Raw genomic sequence first — 23,864 nt, 5'->3', positions numbered from 1 at the left:
GTTGGCAAATTGAACACCAATAAAAAATAAATTTATTAAAAAAATAAACCAGTTATGCAAATAAAGAGAGTAATTTACACCAAAAAAAAAAAAAAAAAAAAAAGAATGAGGATGACTTGCTGAGAGTACAATACAAATTGGCCACTCATTCATTGGATATATATATTGAAAGGGTCGTTGATGACCTAGGCAAGAGCAGATTTAGTGGTGTAGTGAAGACAGACACCAGACTACGATGCACTCAGGAACAAATGAAAAATGAAGAAATAAGAGCCTATAAAATGAACAACAGCACTTCTCAAATTTTAGTTTGCATAATCACCTTGTTAAATCCTGCTAAAATTCTGATTCTGTAAAAATTTAGGGTGGAGCCTGGCTACATTTCTGACAAGTATGCAAGTGATGCAGATTCTGCGAGACCACAAGTAACAATTTTGAGAAGCAAGGATGTTAGAGACCATTTCAAAAAGTTTGACTGTAAAAGGCAGAGGAGAGATAAATCGGTAAATAAAGACAACCTGAGCTTGGTCTTCTTTTATATTCTTTGTACTGCAAGAGAGACTTGAGCATATTGAAAGATGAAAAGAATCAGTACAGAGGATAAAATCAAATACTCAGGCCAAAAAATGGTAAGATTAGGATCCAGGCTTTTGGCCATAATGGAGTAACGGGAACTAGACTTACTATCTTGCCTCAGACAACCAGATAACTGGACAAAAATCAATGAAACAATGTTTTTTCAGGCACTGGACAACATGAAATGCAGGACTGTGACCCCTGAGAGACAGGAAACAAACAAGATGAGCTGTAAAATTACCCCATCTTCCCGCCTGTAGATATCTCATCTTTCCAGTCCTCAGCATGAGAAAGAGAAAGTAATTTCTGAGATCTCACAGTTAAAGAAACAGATCAGAATTGAGGAAGCCAAGGTTACTACAATTTGCAAAGTATGAGAGAGGAGGAAGCTGCTAAGAGAGAGAAATGCACACAAACTCTGGAGTTGGGTAGAAAGTCCCCTTGATTTTGTAGATAACTACTCATGTACATATGAGGGAACTGAAGTTGTACAGAGTATATCTCCTAACCACAATGGAATTAAACTAGAAATCAGTAACAGATAACTGGAAAAGCCTAAAGTATTTGGAAATTAGGCAATGTACTTCTAAATAACTCACAGATTAAAAGAAATCACATGAGAAATTACAAAGTATTTTCAACTTAATGAAAATACAGCATGTCAAATTTGTGCACTTAACTAAAGCAATGCTTTGAGGGAAATTTCAAGCATTAAATGTCTATATTTAAAAAAACATGTCAATTAATTCTAGATCAGAGAAAGGACACTTCTTTTGCTGTAATGAGAAGGAAAGATCAGGATACGAGTAAGCCTGGTGTTAGCTATGGGAGTCATAGTTAATTGCTTGTACAGTTGCTGAAGTAGGAGATGAGTACAACTGTTTCTGGTGTGGGTAGGCTGAGCTGTCAGGAAGGGTCAGAGGTTTGCAGGTAAACATCTGCAGTGAGAAGGGACGGGAGCACCAGAAAGGGAGAACAGGATCACCGGGCCATACTGAGCACATTTAGGCTGCTATTTTGAAAGAAGTGCAAATATGAGAATGTGGTTTTGCAGACTATAAAGGAAGAGAACATAGACATTTAAAACCCAACCTTCCTAAGTAGACAAGTAGGTAGTGACAATGAAGTAAGAGGGTTGAAAATACCAGCATATAGCTGTCAATGAATCTAAGACAGATAAAGAAGAAAATACACAGGAGTGAAGAGAAAATGGGTACATGATGCCAGCACAATGTGAGAAATCTGGTAGGACAAGAGACTGTGGTAAGACTGTGATACTATTTAATAATATTTCAGCACTGCTGAGAGATGACAAGGAGTAGGGTGCAATTCTGGAAGCTAGTGCTGCTTGAAGAGGCATGAAAGAGAAGCCACTGGAGATGAAGGGAATGTGAAGAACTGATAATGGTATTAGAAAGTAAGCCAAAGCAGACACTCACATTTTCCAGAACAATGACAGACGTTCAATGGAGAAGACTGCAAAATAAGACCTAAAGTTTTCGATGAATGAAAGTGAATATTAAGTACACAGATGACAGAGAACAAGCAAGACATAAAACTTAGTGGCCCATATCTTAAAAGAGCAGCAATTTTTTGAGTGATTATTCCACAATTTTGAAAGCTATTTTTCCATTATTCTTCAGTAATCAGCTATGTTTTAGAGAGCTGATATTGCTCTAAATATTGCTAGTAGAGTACTTTTCTTATATGGAAAACAAGCATCACAGATTTTATGTGACTATACCACCATATGTTTACGAACTGCTACCAAGTTCAGCTAAAAAAAAAATCTGAGTAAAGATGCATTAATTCTTGAACACAGAAAACAAACAGCACATGAATAATTTATTGAAAGCTTCTGCTGTCAGCAGCTTTACTAACAGAAGTAATATTTATGAAATCCCACAGGACAATCTAACAACTTAAATATATGCAAAAGAGAAGAACACAAGACTAAAAATCCTTAATAACAAATCTTATAATATCAGAGTTGTTTTCTGCAAAGAAAGCTGTGTGTGCCAAGCTCTCACTGCAAAGTAATCAGATATTTCAGAAAGATCATGTCATCGTTTCACAAGGTCTGTAGACCAGGTTCTAGAATTCTTCTATTCAACTGTATATTTAATGATAGAAATACACTGAATTCAAAAGCTGGTTAAGCCTGATTAGCCTAAAGCTAATTCAAGCCTACATTAATAGACTGTCATATTAAATCACATATTCACATTTCATTCACGGAGTTCTTAATCTCTTGATTACATATTTCTGATATGAAATAATCCTGGGGGAGGGGGGAGAAAAGAAGAGCAGACCTAAAAATCCAAGAAAGATGTTAACAGTATCAGAAGGGTAAGACAGAAACCCCAGAATACTCACAATGAAGCCACGTATACATTAAACAGGCAACTGTAAATACATTTGTGAGAGTAAAATAGGACTATTGCATGCTATTGTAACTGCAGACCATTTTCATACAGATGCAGTTAGTTAGTAAAATGAAATACACATGGTCCTTAATCATTTGAAAAGATACTCAACCTCACCCATAATAAGAGAAATGCAAATTAAAACTACACCGAGATAAAATTTCTCACCTACCATATTGGCAAAAATCCAAATGTTCAACAAAATACTCTGTAGGCAAAGTATAGGGAAATAGGCTAATGGGAATGCAAAATGGTATTTCCACTATAGAGGGAAGTTTGCAATATCTGGCACAATTATAATTGCCTTTACCCTTTGACTTAGTAATCCTACATCTGTGAATCTATCCCCAAAATGCGCTGGCCAAAATATGAAAATAGGTACAAGCAAGATTATTCACTGCAACACTACCTGTAGTAGCAGCCTGGAAACAACCTTGGTGTCCAACAATAAGAGACACACTGAACACACTGTGTACACTGATACAATGAAGTAGTGTGCAGCTGTAAGCTAGATGATACAATTACTTTATCTTCTATCATGGAGTGATCTCTAGAATAAATTATGTGAAAAAGCAAGGTTGTAGAAAAGTGGATATATTTATCTTAAAAAGGTAGAATAGTAATAGATACACACACAATTTTTAACCCCTACAAGGAGAGGAAATCTGGTTAGAGGGGACAGGAATTGAAGCTAAATGTCTCTAAGTAGAACTTATACATAGATTTGACTTTGGGATCATGCAATTGTTTTACAAATTTAAAAGAGAAAACTAAATCTTAAAAATCCCTAAACATTTAAAAAAGTGAAACAAGCTTAAATCTCTAATTGTCGTCATAACCATCCAGACAGGAACTAGTGTAAGAGAATTTAAGCACACAATAACAAAGCTATACTTAGTAGAATATGCCCTCAGGACCAAAAGGACTACAAAATACTTTAACTGTTTTAATAACCACTTTGTTGTAGTTACTATTGGTATTGTTATTCTGAGACTGGTGTGTGTATGTGTGTGTGTTGTAGAATCCAGCAAATGAGTAATTTCATTAATGTCATGGAGAATAGGATTCTCCGTGTGGAAGAAAAGTGATATGGATCTAAAATCAATGAGGTGATCTGTCAGAATGATTAAAATCAACAACACAAGAAACAACAGGTATTGGCAAGGATGCGGAAAAAAAAGCAACACTTGTGCACTGTTGGTGGGAATGAAAACTGGTGCAGCCACTGTGTTAAACAGTATGGAGGTTCCTCAAGAAGCTAAAAATAGAAATACCCTTCGATCTAGCAATCCCACTGCTGGGTATTTACCCAAAGGATACAAAAAAGACTAATTCAAAGAGATATGTGCACCTCTCTGTTTATAGTAATATTATTTACAATAGTCAAGTTATGGAAGCAGCCCGAGAGTCCATCGATAGATGAATAGATAAAGAAATGTATATACACACACAATGGAGTATTATTAGGCTATTAAAAAAATGAAATCTTGCCATTTGCAACAACATGGAAAGAGCTAGAGAACATAAGGCTAAGCAAAGTAAGTAAAAAAAATTTTAATGAGCAAAGGGGAAAAAGATATATATATATGTGTGTATATATATGTGTATAAATATATATACATATATACACACACACATACACACACACACCTAGAAGCACTCTTAACTATAGAGAACAAATGTGGTTACCATAGGGAAAGGGGTGGGGAGATGGGTAAAATAGGTGATAGGGATTAAGGAGTGCACTTGTGATGGGCACTAGGCATTGTATGGAAGTACTGAATCACTATTAAAAAAAAAAATCAATGAGGTGAAGTAAAAACCATTTATCCCTCAGTTTTAATCTTTTTTTTTTTTTAAGATCTTATTTACTCATTCATGAGAGACACAGAGAGGCAGAGACACACAGGCAGAGGGAGAAGCAGGCTTCCCACAGAGTCTGATGTGGGACTTGATCCTGGAACTCTGGGATCACTCCCTGAGCCGAGAGCAGATGCTCAACCACTGAGCCACCCAGGTGTTCCCCTCAGTTTTAATCTTAAGTACCAATATGAATTCATACTTTACTTACCTAAAAAATACGTATTTCCTAGCTCACTTGACTGAAAAGCCCTGGTAACAATGACCAAGCCAGGAGCAGTAAGTTCTCTCCACGATGAGATTTTGGCTCTCAACTCCATTTTCCACACAAAAGAACCTTTAAAAAACTTGCTAATTTCAGGTCTGCAAATGGAATAGGAAACGAATCTGCAACATCTTGTCATACCAGAAAAGAAAAAGCTATCAAATGACTACTAGGGTCATCACAAAAGACTCCAGAGGTTTTTACTGGCCAAATATGGGACATTTAAGCACTAATAATAATAAATTGAAATATTCAAATACATTGAATTCCATTACTTTATTATGACCTCAAAAAAAACAAAATCAAAACCAAAAAAAAAAAAAACCCACAAAACCAAAAAACACAAAACTGATCACCTTTGGAGACTGTGACAGAACCAAGTAATTAGTTTGAAAAGTGGCATGTAAAAGAACTAAGCATTTTTCCTAATCAAACTTTCTTATGGCAATAAAATGTTGATGAAAGTAAGTTTCTATTTATAGAAGTATTCCACTTAATAATAAGAGAATGATAGAAAATCACCATTTTGCAACCTTTAGTGAACTGACAGCACTGTATAAAACATCAATGGCCCAGGAATCAGCAAACTTTCTCTTAAAAGGGCCAGAGAGGAAAAACAGGGCCAGAGAGTAATTAAGTTAGGTTTTGCAGGCTACATAAAGCTTCTGTCCCATATTCTCTTCTGTTTTTAACTGTTTCTTTTTATACTTTATTTTTTTTAAGATTTTATTTATTTATTCATGAGAGACACAGGGAGAGAGAGAGAGGCAGAGACATTGGCAGAGGGAGAAGCAGGCTCCATGCATAAAGCCCAATGTGGGACTCCATCCTGGGTCTCCAGGATCAGGCCCTGGGCTGAGGGCAGCGCTAAACCGCTGAGCCACCGCCACCTGGTCTGCCCAGTTCGATTTCATTTATAAAAAATGTCTTGACTAGGGAAATCCAGAAACAAAAAGTGTTATAAAGGGCAGAAGGGTAGGGGAGAGAGAACACAAGGAATGGGAAGTGACTGCTAATGGGGCACAGGGTTTCTTTTTGGGATGATGAAAATGTTCTAAAGCTGATTATGGTATACTTGCTCAATTCTGTAAACATCCTAAAATCTGAATTGCACATTTTAAATAGGTGAATTATACAGTATATAAATTATATCTCAATAAAGATGTTATTTTAAAATAATAGTTATGAAAAGAACAGGGCTCCATGGAAAAATGGCTAATTCTAGGATTGGGGCAAGAAATACAATAGGTAAGTCTGGAGCATAGTGTGGTGCCAGGAAGTAAGGAAGCGCTTAAAAACAAAAACACAAACAAAACAAAAAATAAGATGGAACTATGCCAAAGGGGCAAATAAGCCAAATAAAAAAACTTCCAATGGCCAAAGCTGGGAACAATCAGAGCAACAAAAAAAGTACTATTATATTATAATCCAGAGCATAAAATAAATATCCATGAGCTCATACTGATAGAAATGGTTGAATAAATTTAAAAACAGAAATCTTCCATGTAGAGAATTCCAAATTATTTACATAGACATCCACCCTCGAGGCAGGTGTCTTAAAGTGTAGCTGTGCAGTGATTTCCTTCCAAAAGGGAAGAGGACACGCTAACTTTACAGTGGAGAAACTTGGCAAACATTAACCAACTCAGCCAAGGTGATAAAGGTCAGCATCAATATTGATAAGTCATGTTGATATTACACATCCCGGATATGAAATGATGATTTGATGATTATAATTGACACTTTACCTCTGTGGTTTTCCCCCTAAACCCATAAACCCAGTCTAACTAATCATGAGAAAAACATCAGACAATTCCCAACAGAAGGGCACTTTATAAAACATCCAGTGCTCCTCAAAACTGTCAAGGTCATCAAAAATAAGGAGGTCTGCAAAACTGTCTTAGGCCAAGAGGGCCTAAGGAAAGATGACAACTAAATGTAGTATGGTATGCTGGATAGAATTCTGGAACATGAAAAACAGAAAGGACATTAAGTAAAAACTAGAAATCTGAATAAAGTAGGGATTTAGTTAATAATAATGCATCAGTATAAGTTTACTAATTGCAACAAATGTACCACTCTAACGTAAGATGTTAATAATAGGAGAAACAGGTGTAAAGTATACAAGAAATTTTTTTCTTTGCAATTTTTTCTGTAAACTTAAAACTGATCTAAAAATAAAATTCAGTAAGAAGTAATTGTGGCATTTATAAAACAATTGGAAATATAGACACTAAAGGAGTATTTTATGATACAGTAATTATTTTCACTTATCATTTTTTTATGTGTGAAAATCTTTGTGATTGAGGTAAAATGCAAAAGAGGGTATCTGTGATAAGCATTGGGTGTTATATGTAAGTGATGAATCACTAAACTCTACTCCTGAAACCAACTGTACCATATATGTTAGCTAACTAGAATTTAAATAAAAATGTGAAATAAGCAATTAAAAATATAAACAATGAAAAAGAACAGTACAGAAGTTACACTAAGTAAACAAATACCAATGCCATTCAAGATTAATAATGAACATTTCCAAAGAAACTCATCAAATAAATTTTGTAGAAAGATCATCAAAAGTGCCATAAAAATTATGTTATTTAGCAAGGAGGATTCTAAGTTATTTGTAAGATAACCATATGTTTTGCTCTTGTTTTAATAGGTATCTAGAAATCCAGCAGGTAAGCTTTGAAATAAAGCTCTTATCGCCTCAACACAATAGCAGCTGACTCTTGTCTAGTATTTAGGTTCCCCTATTAAATTGATACTCTATCTCCCAAAGATAAAAGAGCAGTAACTAATATTGGCTTAAAAAGAAAGCTATTTAACCCTTCCTAAGTTACAAATGTGACTTCTCTGTATGAATCTGTAATTTCACCCTATTTTAAGCATAAATGCATACGCTACAGGCAAACTAGGGACTTGGGGATTATCCACACACATGTCTCCACTTGAAGATAAAGTTAAAGTTAACTTCATGTGTAATCACAAAACACGTTAAATGTTCATTTAAATTATTTTTTTTGCAGATGCCATATAAAAGAATATTGCTCACTATGTATAGAGAGAATTTTTAAAGGCATCAAACAGTCCTGAGTTCATTTTTATTAATGACTTTCTAATTATTTGAGAAAAATACTTGTTTTCCATAGGACAACATCTTTAAAATACTGACACTCCACCAGAAAAAAAAAATCATTATACAAATTTTCATATACACTTGTATATGCACAAGTCTTCAGGTAAGGTCAAATAATGCTAAATCATAACTACATGCATACCAACACCAATTGTACCTAAAATAGGGTCCTGCACAGAATGGGCATCAATTTGTTTAGTTACAAATGTATGAGGTTCAAATTTTAAAGCCTATAAACTAGATATATAGCTAGAAAATGGCTAAGTGAATTATGGTATACTGGTGTTACACAAAATCACTAAAGAATTGTAAAGGGAGGCAGTAAGAGTGGTAAGGACGTGAGTTGAAGAGTCAGGCTGCTTGAGTTCAAATCCCATTTCTGTCATATGCTAACTATTTGGTCTTGGCAAATTACCTCATCTCAGTTTGTCCATCCTACAGTTGGGAGGATTACACCATATAATACATGAAAACCATTTAACACAGTAAGCTTTCAAAAATACTAACTACTAGATTATGGCAAAAATACACTAAAGAATGTAATCTTTAAAAATATATATGTGACATTATATCTGTGCTCTGATTATCACTATGTAAGAATTATGTATATAAAGATACAAGGAAGGAAGGAATTTGAAAACTTTATCCATCTGTAATGGTGGAATGATAATGATAACTTTTTAAATTTCCATTAGTACATTTTCAAAAATAAAAAAGTTACTATCTGTACAGGACAGAGTACAATAAAGTTTAAAATTCTTAGATTAATAATAATTACTTTATTAATGCTTTCTAGTTAAAAATTATAGCACCAGCTAGCAATCAACAGTTCCCTTTGTTGTTGATTTTATTAAAAAAATAAATTAATATATGTTCATTCCTGGAGTTGACACCTCCTCCAGAGGTTATCAAATGGACAAATCAGTGTGAATTTTTCCACACCTTTTTAACCAACTCTCTCACTGTGTTTCATTCACACAAAAACAAAAGGGAAAGTATACATTGTATTGCAACTCATTTCTCTCCCTTCACGTATCAACTATAGTTCCAGGCCAGTGCATATAGTTCACTTTTTTCACAGATGCATAGTGATCCATGCTATTAATATACACATATAATAAACACGTAAGTTACTATCCAAAACAGGACACTTCTGGGAGTGAAAGGAAGTGCTCTTAACAATTATGCTGGTAGCACAGGTGTAAATCAGATCTATCCCAAGCTAACTGGGACATACGATTATCCCAAGCTAACTGGGACATACAATCACATTACATAAAAGAGCTACATCTACTGGCTAAGCTTAAAGTCATCTCCAATTTTTTGCTAATATAAACAATGCTTCAATAAGCATCCTAGTACCTACAACTCTTTGTGCATGTAAAAGATAGGATAGATTTCTAGAAGCAGAATTACTGGGCCAAAAATAATGCACGCCTTAAATTTTGATAAGTATTACCACATACAAAAAGGCTGAATCAACTTATATTCATTCCTGGGGTTGACACTTCCTCCAGAGGTTATCATATGGACAAATACCCTGTCCCCCTTTTCCTTTGTCAAAATTGGGTAGCTTTTAAATGTTTACCAAGTTAATGGGCAAAAAATGATACCAAATTGTTTTACTTTGCACCTCCCTCAACATGGGTAAAGTCAAATAACTTCACCATATTTGTTATTTTCCATGCACTGCATATTTTTGACTGCTTACCAAAGCCTTTATTCTATTTCCTAAAAGTACTTCCAAAGTTAAAAAGTATAGAATTAAAAATTGTTTTAATTTAGGAAAAGAAAAAACTTTCGCTACACCCTCATCATGGTGAGGTAGATGTCTAAAAAGGCGAAGTGACCGGTCCACTAGTTCATCTTCATCATATTTCAAAACATTTTCATTTATATCCAAAAAAACCCTGTCTTGCCTATCAGACATTTTTTCTCTAAGATATCAAAAACAATGATAATACCTTATCAGGTTATTTATAAATCACTGCGCAAATTAATTTTAATCTGTACTCCCATTCCTATATTATGCCCAGTCTTTAAAAAAGCAAAATTTCCTACTTCTGAAAAGAGGGTGAGAGGCAAAAGAAATTATTTTCAATCATATATAAAATCTAGTAAAAAAAAAAAATCTAAAAAAAAAAAATCTAGTGTCCACGCATAATCAAGAAGCAAAGATGACAAAATCAAAACAACTAGGGCTACATCAAACTAAAAAGCTTCACACAGCAAAGGAAACAATCAACAAAAAAGGCAACCTACCAAAATGTGGTATAGTATACGATGGAATATTACCCACCCATAAGAAGGAAACCCTGACATTTGAGACAATATAGATGAACCTTGAAGGCATTATGCTAAGTGAAGTCAGTCAGACGGATAAAGACAATTACTATATGGTCTTACTTCTATGTGGAATCTAAAAAAAAAAAAAAAAAAAAACTGAAGTCAGAGATAGAGAGAACATATTGATGTGGGAAGTGGGGGGGTGGGCATGGGTAGGTGAGATTGACAGAAGTGGTCAAAAGGCACAAACTTCCAGTTATAAGATAAATAAATCCTGGGGATGTAATGTACGACATGATGACTATAGTAAATATTGTACTGTATACTCAAAAACTGCTAAGAGACAAGATCTTAAAAGTTTTTATCACAAGAAAAAACTGTACGTTGATACCATTATTTCGGAACATCTAAGTAAGGTAAGTTGTATGTCAAATCTCCATTAAAAAAAGAAAGGCATAGCAAGATAAACAGTCTGAAGATCTCAGGCACTGTTGATTAGCCAATAAAAATAAAATTATCTTTTATCTGTATTTATTTTCTTAAACCATTTACTCATTGTCCAGACTCCCACTATTAACTGTGCACAAACCTGAATCTCTTCCTTCACATCAATTCAAGCTCAACCAGTTAAAGCCTAGTATCTATCTCTCCTTATTCTGTCTAGAACATCTTAGGAACCATCAGTTTTTCTATTCCTCTAGTCTCAAAACTTTATTATCTTCTACATCACCCACTCTCAGACCCAATGAATTTACCAAATTCACTGGAGCAATCTCTTGTGAACGAGCCCATCTTCTCCTTCCCTAGAGCCTCTCCATTAATTCTAGTCTTCACTTTATGCTGAGACCACTGCCTCTTAACTCATCTTTGTCTCCCTCTAGTTTCACATTCTCTAAATTATATATCCCAAAACTCTTCACGTGTTTTGCCCTGAGCCCATTCTATTAAGATGACCTTGCCTATTTACTGAGAAAACGCAATTCCTTTTACGTAAATTGGACTTGTCATCTTTATACTTCAAATTTTCTTTATCCTCATCCTTCCTTTTTATTTCACGTCACAAACATCAGGTTAAACCATTTGAAATTTTTAAAAAATTCAGTAAAAACTGGTATCAGCAATTTCATATGGTTCAACCCTAAAGGAATCCCAATTCCTTTGATTCCTCCATTGTATCATTCCCCCCCTACATTTTCATCTAGATTCTATTTTATCATTTGAAATATAACGCCTGCTCCCTTGCTCCTGTTCAATCTCTTCCTTTCTACTGTCTTGATCTTGCCTTGATCTTGATCTCTAGTTTATCAAATAAAAAAATATTTTTTAATCTTTCTCTTATCCTTGCTATACCCTGAGATACTCTCTCCTCTCTCACTCCTTCCTTTCCCTGTCAAACTTCCTGAAATAGTTGGCACTCCTGCTTCCATCTTCCTTACCTCCCATTTCTTAACAATAACCTGGCTTATCCATTCTGCTGAAACTTTTTTTCTGGAGCTGCCAACAATGGCCATTTTACCAAAAATCAAAAGCCTTTAACTTCTGAAGTCTGCAAGTGTTTCATGTTGACCCCCTCCTCCCACCCTCGCTGCACTGTCCCCTGCCACGGTGCATTTGCGAAGCTCTCCTTTATCTCTACCTCCCTGACACTTCTATCATTCTCTAAATGAAAGTATTTCACAATGATCAGTCTTTAGTTTCCTCTTTTCTTTTTCTATACTCTTTTCCCGTGGTAATTTGTGCACATTTTTTGCCCTCAACTATCAAAATCATTTCTGAGAGGATGCTACAGTATCCTACCAAATTCATCTCTTTGTAAACAAATCTCCCATCCACCCTGAGTTAGTCATAATTCTCCAGTCCTGAAACCTGTCCTGAAACCCATGGACAATCTGGTCATTTCTCTACATCCTGAAACCAAAGAACAGAAAGTGACTTCAGCACTCTCCTAATTTCTATTGATACCTACAAAACATTACTCCAAATTCGTATTAACACTCCCCCTCTCCTTTGAAGCTTGCGCCAATTATTAATTTATTACCTCTAAGCTTTAAATCCACCCACACTGGCCTTTTTTCTATTGGAACTGCATTTTTTAGACTGTGATTCCTCTGTCAGCTGAGTTTTTATCAGGCTCAGCCAAGAAGAGGGTGCTAACAGAATGTACCTACCTCTATACATCCTAGAGTTCTCTTTTACTCCGGTCAGTAGTTAATTGCCTTTGACTTGAACAATTCTTATTAAAATTTCCCTGCTCAAATTACTGGTATGGCTTCTGTATCTCCTTGGATCCCCTTTAGCTAGAACACTCTTACTGCCTTCTTACTGCTTCTTTCCCTTCCCCTTCTGAACTTAACTTTTTAACTTCATGATCAAAGCCTTTAAATGACATTGAGACAACTCTGGCCCCAAATAAACATAAAACTATGTTCTAAGATGAAGTTCTTTTCATGAATGTTGGTAAATCACAAGTCTGGTGACCAGTGTGTGCTGGTTTTTCAGTTGTCATTATTTCAGGGGTAGTCAATCCTCTTTGCATTGCTTTTATTTGAAAGAGACTTTTGGGCAGCTTCATCCATCTTCACTATGATGTCAAAAGTATGATAGTCTCATTCAAGCCTTCTGAAAGTGTCAAATGTTACAATGCTAGGTAATTTTATTACTGTTATGGGTCAAAGCTCAAACTCTACCTTCTCCATGTCACTTTTACAGATCACCACAGCCATAAAAGTTCTATCTTCTGAGTAACTCTGAAAATCACTGCTATAGATGGTGGTGATATGTTGGCACTTCTTCTGCTCAACAAGTACTTATCACTTTTATAATGCAATAGGCCATTTACGAAAAATACAAGACCATCTTTGTCCTCAAGTTTACAACCCTATTTGGAAAATAAGTCTTTTTTAAGAAAGATTTTATTTATTTATTCATGAGAGTCACAGAGAGAGAGAGAGAGAGGCAGAGACATAGGCAGAGGGAGAAGCAGGCTCCATGCAGGGATCCCGATGTGGGACTCGATCCCAGGACTCCAGGATCATGCCCTGACCCAAAGGCAGATGCTCAACCACTGAGCCACCCAGGCGTCCCTGGGAAATCAGTCTTACGTGATGGAGCAAAAGGCACTTTTGATTCAAACAACAGAATTCCATACAAATTCGCTTGAGACAAAAAATTTTAAATACAGTTACAGAGGTAGTCTCACAATATCACATTTCTCTTCCAATCTGATATGAAACCCAATTGCACTTCCTACCCTACAGTTCATGAGATGAAATGTAAATTGAGACGGTATGGCCCAAAGCATTATATTCTAAAGAATGTGAGACCCTGAGAAGATACTTCAGGACAGTGCTATCCAACAGAAATGCAATGAAAGCTACATATATGCCTTTAAATATAGCCACATTAAAAAACAGATGAAATTAATTAGAACTATATTTAGCCAACTATACCTAAAAATCATTTAAATATGTGATCAATAAAAAGAGTTTTTAGTGGGTTATTTTACATTTTTTATATTAAGTCTTTGAAATCCAGTATAATTTTATACTCACAGTAAATCACAAATCGAACTAGACACATTTCAAGTGTTTAAAAGCTACAAGCAGATAGTCGACTACTATACTAAACAAAACAGCTTCAGGAATTCTTAAAATATTCAGTAGTCTTTAAACACAAAATGCATACTTCAATAAACTATATGCATATTTAAATGTGTCACAGCAAAAAAACAAAAAACAAAAAACAAAATAACAACTTATCACATCAGAAGTGACAAATGCACTGCTTTATGCATCCAGATTAACTCACTTTTAAGCAGACCCAGAATAAAGCTTCTCTGTAACTCGACTTAGAACTGAACACTTTATAAATTTGTCATTGATAAGAAAAGTTGTTACTATGATACTAGGATTTTTATTACATTTAAGCCTATATTACAATTCACATAAAATGTGTAAGCTAGAACAACTATAAAAATGCATCTAGCTTGATTAAATTCCAAGCAAAACCAAGCTACATCTATTCTATGTAGGTTCGTATAAATTATGTGGAAATGAGTGAATGTCTAACACATCACACCAGGATATTAGGGTTTCAGGACTAATTTTAAGTTCTGGGTACTTACTGCCTAATTTTAGTAAAGCGTATGTGTAGTATTTGGACATTTTAAATATTCCTTTGCCATCATCCATAAACACCTACCACATTTCACTTTAATTATTTATTTAGGGGGTGCCTGGGTGGCTCAGTTGCTTAAGCATCAACTCTTGATTTCACCTCAGGTCATGATCTCAGGGTCATGGGACTGAGTCTCGCATCAGGCCCTGTGTTCCACTCCATTCTCTTTCTCTCCCTCAAATAAATAAATAAAATCCTTTTAAAAATTATGTCTTTAAATATTCAGCCTTCCCCACTACATTTTATATCCCATAAGGGCAAGGACTGTGTTTGCCTTATTCATGCTTATCCCAGAACCTAGAATAGTACCTAAAATACAGTATGCATAAAATAAATTTGTTAAATGTCCCATAATTTTATGATATGCAGACTGTATTTCTTTTCTTACGGTCCTGAAATAGTGTTCTTTGTATTTGGATTCTTCTATCATTTTGCAAATATTGGCAAAATGATTGTCAAAAATTAAGCATGGTTTAAGTTTATTTTTTAAGTCCAGAAGACGATCTATACATAGTAAGATTGCATGGATATATAATCTCTGCTCTTTGCACTACCTCAAAGACTTGAAAACATAGTCTACAGTGAGTTGGAAGAAGCAATAATTGCTGTCCTGTTATTTTGTTAAAGGGATATAATAGAACTGAACATACGTTGAGATGGCAAATTTTAACCTATTGATATACAAATATAAAACCAGATTTTTTCAAAACTTCCACTAAAAAAAGACATAGTTGATAATGTATTACCAGAAGTCCAAAAATACTATTTTTCTTAAGCACACATGATTTCCTAGACACTAATTTCAAAGTCCTTGGCTGGTTAAACTTGGTTTAAGGCTTCTGACAAGTTTACAATCTGAAAAGGACCAATTTATCTTAAATACAGGGTTAATATATACTTTATTATCCAAACCACGACATTTCTGAGGATAAAAGGGGGTGCTAAAAAAAAATAATTATACCAGGAACAACAAGCAAATCAGGACCTATGGTAACTCTACATATATGTGGCCTTGCTGAAATACACCTAAAACTAATTATGGGCTACTTCTATTTTGGGAGCCTTGAATACTTTTTTACCAAAGAAATCTTGTAAATCACAATGTCTTTGATACAAATTAAATAAATACTTCATATGAAAAACTTAAAGCACATATTTAAGGATGATTTCATTAAATTATATTTCAGAGTATATTAGATGATAAACAAAAAAAATCAACAGAGAATAAAATACAGACTGAATCACAGGTCACATTGTTATTATGATAAGAATAATCCATTACTGGCATTTTTGCAAACTCATAATTTAAAAGCTTTCATTTCTACATCAAAACTATCTCTGCAAGTGTGTATAGTCATAAAATATAGTCATACTCATTTGGGAAACTGATTTTTTAAGAATAATATACTCCACTCCTTAAAATTTCTTAAACCATTTATATACATAAAGTTAGATATATGTTAATATGTTTTATATGTATTTATTCATAAATACATAAAATATACATACACACTTTTTAAAGTATCCAATAGGGACTAAAAATTTATATATCCTTCCTAGAAAGCAATTTGGCAATGTATATAAAGTGCCTTCAATATGTCAAACCCTTTCTAGTTCCAGACATATAACTTGAGTTTCAGGAAAAATACTTTATATAATAAGGAATTTATACTCTTAAATTTTCAACACTAATGTTTATGTAAAGTTATGGCACACAGTGAAATTAGGTAGCCCATACTGGATACAGGTATAAAATAATACTTGTAAAATGATCCCCAATTTTGGTTTTCTTTTTGTTTTTTTACTCAATTTTGTTTTAAAAACACATACAGAGATAAAAAATACAAATATATGTACAAGGGAGGAAAACTAGAAAAAAATACCAAAATGTTAACCAAATCATCTAAATTATGATATATGTGATTTTTATTTTCTGTATTCATTTCTATAGTTACTACATTTTTAACAATATTTTCTAACTTTTCTACAATAGAAATGTTACTATTCTGATTATGAAAGTTTTTACATTTTAAAAGACACATGTGGAGCACCTGGGTGGCTCAGTCAGTTAAGCATCTGACTCTTGATTTTGACTCAGGTTATGATTTCAGGGTCATGAGATGAAGCCCCAGTTTGGGCTCCATACTCAGCAGGGAGTATGCTTGGGATTCTCACTCCCTCTCCCTCTGCCCTTTCCCCCCACCCTCTCGCTCGCTCATGGTCTCTCTAAAAATAAATAAATAAATATTTAAAAAAAGGAAAAAAGAGAGACCCATTTGGTTTCAATGGTTTCAATATTGAATTCTAACAAACATTAAAAAAAATAATAACATTCTGTTCAATTCCTTCCAGAACCAGAACAGGAAGGAACATGCCATAACTAATTTTATGAGGCCAGCATTAGCCTGATACTAAAACCAGACAAATACAGTACAAAGAGGCTACAAACCAAAATCCCTCAACAACATAGATGGAATAGGGATGCCTGGGTAGCTCAGCAGTTGAGCATCTGCCTTCGGCTCAGGGTGTGCTCCTGGGTCCCAGGATCGAGTCCCACATCAGGCTGCAAGGAGCCTGCTTCTCCCTCTGTGTCTCTGCCTCTCTCTCTCTGTGCCTCTCATGAATAAATAAATAAATAAATTTAAAGAAACATAGATGGAATAATCTTTAACAAAATATTAGCAAATCAAATCCAGCAATACAAAAAGATTAAGTCACAATAAAGTGGAGGTTCGGCCCAGGAATATAAAATTGGTTTAATATTCAGAAATCACTGTAATCCATCAGAATGACAGACTGAAAGGGGAAGAGTTGTCAAAACTCAACTCCCATTCATGCTAAAAACTCTCAACAAACTGGGATTAGAAAAAACTTAACTTGATAAAGGGCATCTTAAAACAAAGAAACAAAACCCTTAAGTTAACATCACACCTCATAGTGAAAGACTAAATTGCTTTCGCCCTAAGACTAAATTGCTTTCACCCTAAGATCAGGAACAAAGCAAGAACAACTCATTATCACTATTCAGCACTATACTGGAAATTCTAGCCAAAGTAATAAGGCAAGAAACAAATAATAAAAAGGCATAAAGATTGAAAAGAAAGAAATGAAACCATCACTATTGCAAACAACATGATTGTCTATTTTGAAAGTCACAATGACTCTACAAAAAAGCTTTTAGAACTTTAGGTGAGTTCAGCAAGGTTGTAGGGCACAAGGTTAACATATCAGTCATATTTTCCTATGCTGGCAATCAACAACTGGCAATCAAAATTAGATAATAACACTTACAATAGCTCTAAAAATATGAGATACTTAGGTATCTGAGAACTACAAAATGCTGGTGAAAAAAAATCAAAGACCATCTAAATAAATGAAAAGACACTGTATACCCGGACTGAAAGACTCACGTAGCTAAAATGCTAATTCTTCCCAAATTGTTCCATGGATTTAACACAATTCCAATCATAATCCTAACCAGAAGTTTTGTAGATAAAGACAAAAAACTAAAAGTTATATGAAAAAGTCAATGAAGCAGAATAAAGAATTTCAAAAAGAGAAACAATGTTGGAGGATTCAAACTACCCTATATGAAGACTTACAAAGCTACAGGAATTAAGATAATGTGGGACTGGCAAAAGGACAGACACATAGATCACCAGAACCAGAGAATTCAGAGATAGGTCCACACAATTATGGTAACTGATTTTTGACATAGGTGCAAATATAATTCAATGAAGAAAGGGAAGTGTTTTCAACAAATAAGGCTGAAACAATTGGGACATCCATATGCCTCCCCTCCAAAAGACAGAGAAAGAGAGGGGGTGGGGAGAAAGAGAGAAAGCACCTTGACTTTATATAAAAGTTAACTCAAAATGGAACATAAATCTAAATACCGAATGTAAACTATAACAATCCTTATAGGGACACCTGGGTGGCTCAGCAGTTGAGTGACTGTCTTTGGCTCAGGGCGTTCCTGGTCCTGGGATCGAATCCCACATTGGGCTCCCTGTGAGGAGCCTGCATCTCCCTCTGCCTATGTCTCTGCCTTCTCTCCGTGTGTGTCTCTCATGAATAAATAAATAAAATATTTTTAAAAATAAAATAATATAAAACTCTAAAAATCAGGAAGAAAAATGTTTGCATATCTGAATCAGGCAGTTCTTAGACATAACACTAAAAGCATAATTCTAAAGAGACAAACTGATGAATGGAGACTCCCCAAAACTTAAAGCTTTTGCTCTTGCAAAAGACACTGAGAGTTTGAATAGACAAGGAGACTGGGGGAAACTGGAAGCAGAATAAATAAAAAACTAAAAAGTCAACTATCAGAAAACAACCCAATTTTTTTTTTATTAGGCCAAAGATTTAATTAGACATCTCACCAGTATTGGCAAGTAAACACAGAAAAAGGTGTTCAACATGAGTCATTAGAGAAATGCAAACTAAAATCACAACAAACCACCATACTACCACTATTACAGTGGCAAGAAAGAAAAAAAAGAAACTGACATTACCAAGTACTGGCGAGGATGCCAAGAACTAGAACTCTTATACGTTGCTGAATAAAATACAAAAAGGTACAGCCACTCTGAAGAACAGTTTGGCACTTACTACATGGCCCAAAAATCTCACTATGGGAAATCTACCCTAGAGAAATGAAAATATGTTGACAGAAAAACCTGTACGTAAATGTTTGTAAGTTTTATTCATAATACCCACAAACTGAAGACGACCCAGCTGTCCACCAACCAGGTGAATGGATAAACCGCAGTACCTCCATACAATAGAATATTACTCAGCAATAAAAAGGAATAAACTATTGACACAGGCAACAACATGGATGAATCTCAAAGGGACTATGCTTAGTGAAAGAAGTCAGCCTCAAAAGGCTCACATGACTCTGGGAAAAGCAAAACTATAGGGCTGGCGAAGATTAGTGAGTGTCAGGAACAGAGGCAGAGTCTGACTACAAAGGGCGAGCATGAGGGAAGATTGGGAAACCGTTCTGTGTCCTGATTATGGTGGTTAAGGAATCCATCATATACATGATAAAACTCAGAACTGCACACAGTTACTTTTATATGTTAACTTAAAAATGTAACTGAACTGGGATGCCTGGGTGGCTCAGTGGTTGAGCGTCAGCCTTTGGCTCAGGGTGGTCCCGGAGTCCCAGGATCGAATCCCACATCAGGTTCCCCATGAAGGGCCTGCTTCTCCCTCTGCCTGTGTCTCTGCCTCTCATGAATAAATAAATATAATCTTTTAAAAAATGTAACTGAACTAAAGATGTGTATGCCATACAATCCCCACGCCTGCCCCAAATTTCCTCATCACCCATGTTTTCTAAATCAGTAAAGTTGCTCTTTCATAAGCTCCATGAGTCAGCTAAGCACTCTTTATTTCTGGTTCACAGTTCTATTCTCTAATGCCTAGAATATGGGATGTACTCAATAAATATTTGTTATCTAAATGTGAAATGTAAAAGTATATTAAGAAAGAAGAAAGTGTAGGAGACCTAGGGTCACTAACACAAAGAAGCACAAAAAGTAAGGTGAAATTTTTAAAAATCAATGGATTTAGCCACATTAAAACTAAGGATCTCTGTTCAAAGAACACAATAGGCAAAGTAGACAGATGACAGTGAAAAATGATTTGCAATGACTAGAACCAACAGGAATGGTATCAGGAATATACAAAGACCCGCGAATCAACAAGAAAGACTACAAACCTGACATGAAAATGAATACAGGATATAAATAGGAAAGCCACCATAAGCAGACAACTAAATGGCTGCAATCATTGCAAGTCTCATTAGTAATCAGAAAAATGCAAATTTAACCAATACTTAAATAACTCTCTACACCCAAGTCAAAATGGCAAAGTTTAGAAGGTAAGTCCTATCTGATGGTGCCAAGGATAGAGAAGACGGTAACTCACGAATTGCAGGTGGGAGTATAAACTAATGCAAACATTCTAGAAAGCAGGCTACATTTAGGGAAATCAAATTATACATATGCGCCATTTGATGCCACTCCTGGATTTATAGCTCAGAGAAATGTATGTAAAGGTCCGTAAGGATTCGCATACAAAAACTTTGATCACGGCTGTATCTGTGGCAGTGGAAGTTGAGGCAAAGCTAGGAACACATAATTTACAAAATGGGTAAGTAAAACGTAATGGATGCACGCTATGAAAACTACAGAGCAATTAAGGCAAATAACTAGGCACACATATAACAACATGGATACATCCTGAAAGCACCATGTTGAAAAGAAGGAGAAAAAGTAAAAAATAGAACATATTACTATGTAATAATACATATGTATCTGTATCATAATAGAACATATCACTCCTTCAATCCTCTCAACAACCCTAATATTATTATTATTTCCTCATTTTACAGATGAGGAAACTAAGACACAAAAATTGGCCACCATACCCAATCATTCATCAACTCTTGTCTATTCTACTTCAGTTACATCCCAAATGCCTCTCACCACATTAATACTACTCTCTGGTTCAAGCCAGAACTACCATAATAGCTTTCTCACCAACTGCCTGCCCTCCCCCTCAGTCTTGCCCTGTCCAATTCATTCATCATTAATCTGATTTTAACACTCTTTGCCTACACACTTCAACAGCTTCTCATTACTCTTATGATGAAGTCCAAAGTCCCAGACACACCCATCAAGGCCCTGATTTACTTCCATCCTACATTTCCTGTTTTCTCTCACACCACAATCCCTCTCTCTCCCTACACCTTGGCGATCCTGATCTTCAACTCCTTATACTTGCCAACCTCCTTCGCACTTCAGGGGGATACACACCCACATGTGACTGGATTAGTATCTCAGATTCCAGCTGAAATGTCACCTTCCTACAGAAGCTCTCCCTCACACATTAGTTAAGTTAGGCCTCACTGTGATGTACTTGCGCTTGATGGTACTTAACGATCAATATTGCAATCAATTATTACATGTACTTGCTTAATATCTGCCTCTAGCTAGGATCATAAATGCCATAAGGACAAAATACATTCAGGTGTTATTCATTACTTTCTCCTCTACACCTTACTATTAACACATTACTCAATATTATATAATACTTATTTGAATTAATATTCCTGTTGGGGACCATAAAATACTGTTAATCTTTCTATTTGCTTAGAAAAGAAAGTTTTAAAATGCCTGCTGTTGTTCTTTGAAGGAAATAAACAAAATGCTCTCTCTCTCTCTCTCCAGGACATCGCCTTTTTCGATGATCTTTGTTTTTCTTATTTTAAAAGATTTTATTTATTTATTCACCAGAGATACACACAGAGAGAGAGAGAGAGAGAGAGAGAGGCAGAGACACAGGCAGAAGGAGAAGCAGGCTCCATTCAGGAAGCCTGATGTGGGACTCGATCCTGGGACTCCAGAATCATGCCCTGGGCCAAAGGCAGACTCAACCGCTGAGCCACCCAGGCATCTCTGAGCTTTGTTTTTCTTATAAGTAAATGACTATGCATAATTAAAAGATTTAGAATTAACAACAATCTTCTCTTCTCAATAGCTCATCTCTTTTGAATTTAAGAAAGTACATTCTCAAAATGCTCAAGGGTTCATTTCAAATCAGTAATAAACAAATTTCATGAGCCAGGAAGAGTCCTATACAATACAGTAGACAGAAACACATTAGTCAAAATTTCCCCATTCTATCACATTTAAGTAATAGCTCTTAATCAAAAAAAAACTTAGGGGACGGAAATATCATACATCTAAAGAGCCTAAGTAGACTCTAAATCCAAGTATGATGCCCACAAAGGCAAGAATCCATTATTAAACTCATCAAATATTCAGTACTTGCTATAATTTCACCACCAGGTGGCAGATCCATACAACTTTCTAGAAATGCCCTTGATCAGTCCTGAGAAGTCCAATTAGAAAAAAATTTAGAAAAAGTGAAATAATTCTAAACACATTTGCACCTGATTACTTCTAACAACATTAAACATCTATTTAACTATAAATCTGTCTCCAGGCCATGTAGAGCATGCAATTATCTTTAAATAAAGAAGACTAAAACACAATTTTAAAATGTGGTTATCCACAAATTATTCAAAATCCTCAGAAGTATAAGAGCAAGTTTCAAATACAAAAGTTAAAGTGAGAGATAAAAAGGAAGTGCGGGAAAAGACATGGTGAGAAAAGAAGAAAGGACAAAGAGAAGAAACATGTCTCAAACCTAGACGCTGTAAACCAAGTTAATAGCAACCCAAAAGAACCAGTGACATTTTTGTTTCCAGCAAAATTATCTTCTAATCAATAAAGGCTTTAATATCAAGTCAACCAGTTAATTAAGATACTGACTTTTCAAATTTTTCAATAAAATCATCCTAAAATTCTAAAAATGTGTTATAAAATTTTAAGATGAAATCTACCATCTTGGGGTGACTCTTCAGTTATTTTAAAATGCTATCAGAAACCTTAGTTGCAAATGTATTCTTTCTAAGGAGACGCCCTGGCTGTGGCACCCCCTTCCCTCCACCACTCCTATTCCTACTTCTGTCTCCAGAAAGAGACCCCTGACCAACACAAACACCAGGCAATAGCTCTGCTTCCTCAGTAATCTCTCCTGAGGACCTCAGCCACAACTAGAAATCAACACTCAGCCTGCTTCATGCACAGGGCTGAGCTGAATGTTACGGTGTTTGAAGAATATATAGTTAGGGGGCCCTTTTTAAGGAAAAACAATACTAGAAAAAATTCAATTGTTGCAGACTTTACAGAAATCCACAAATACAGAACATATTGCTAGAGCCTCTCCCAGGCCCTAGGAGGGGCCTCTGCAAGTGAGGGGATCCAGACCCATCAACTGAAGAGTAAATCCTCCCTGCCACGAACACATGCTGAGGAAAAATCAAGCCTCTAAACCCGGTTTGTTAAATAAAACAAAAACAAATGGTTCACCAATTCCAGTCAGTAAAAGGAAAAATACTGCCTAGAGAGTTACAATGGTCCCAGTTACTTTAGAACAAAGTGGCTAAAATTAAGGACAGAGCCAAACTGTCTAATGACTATATGAGAGCAAAGCACAGAGAAGAAAGCGGTTAGTGGGGGGAATGTATACTCACCCACTACCTGTATACACTCTT

General features: G+C 35.3%; 1 protein-coding gene across 6 annotated transcripts in view; it reads right to left on the bottom strand.

Moving 5' to 3' along the window:
* Positions 1 to 23,864, bottom strand: part of NEO1 (neogenin 1) — a 235,935-nt gene that overhangs the window by 184,716 nt on the left and 27,355 nt on the right. Inside the window, exon 1 of one of the 6 annotated variants that reach the window (XM_025472232.3) lies at positions 5,074 to 5,204. The exons of the other annotated variants lie outside the window; for them this stretch is intronic. Coding sequence (XP_025328017.1) covers positions 5,074 to 5,182 — 109 coding nt within the window. The 5' untranslated portion in view covers positions 5,183 to 5,204. Of the gene's footprint in view, positions 1 to 5,073; positions 5,205 to 23,864 lie in introns of those variants that run through there. 6 annotated transcript variants of the gene reach the window in all.

This window comes from Canis lupus, chromosome 30 (genome assembly GCF_003254725.2).
Source record: "Canis lupus dingo isolate Sandy chromosome 30, ASM325472v2, whole genome shotgun sequence".
Classification (NCBI taxonomy): Eukaryota; Metazoa; Chordata; class Mammalia; order Carnivora; family Canidae; genus Canis; species Canis lupus.
This window is presented reverse-complemented; position numbering and strand designations above follow the sequence as displayed.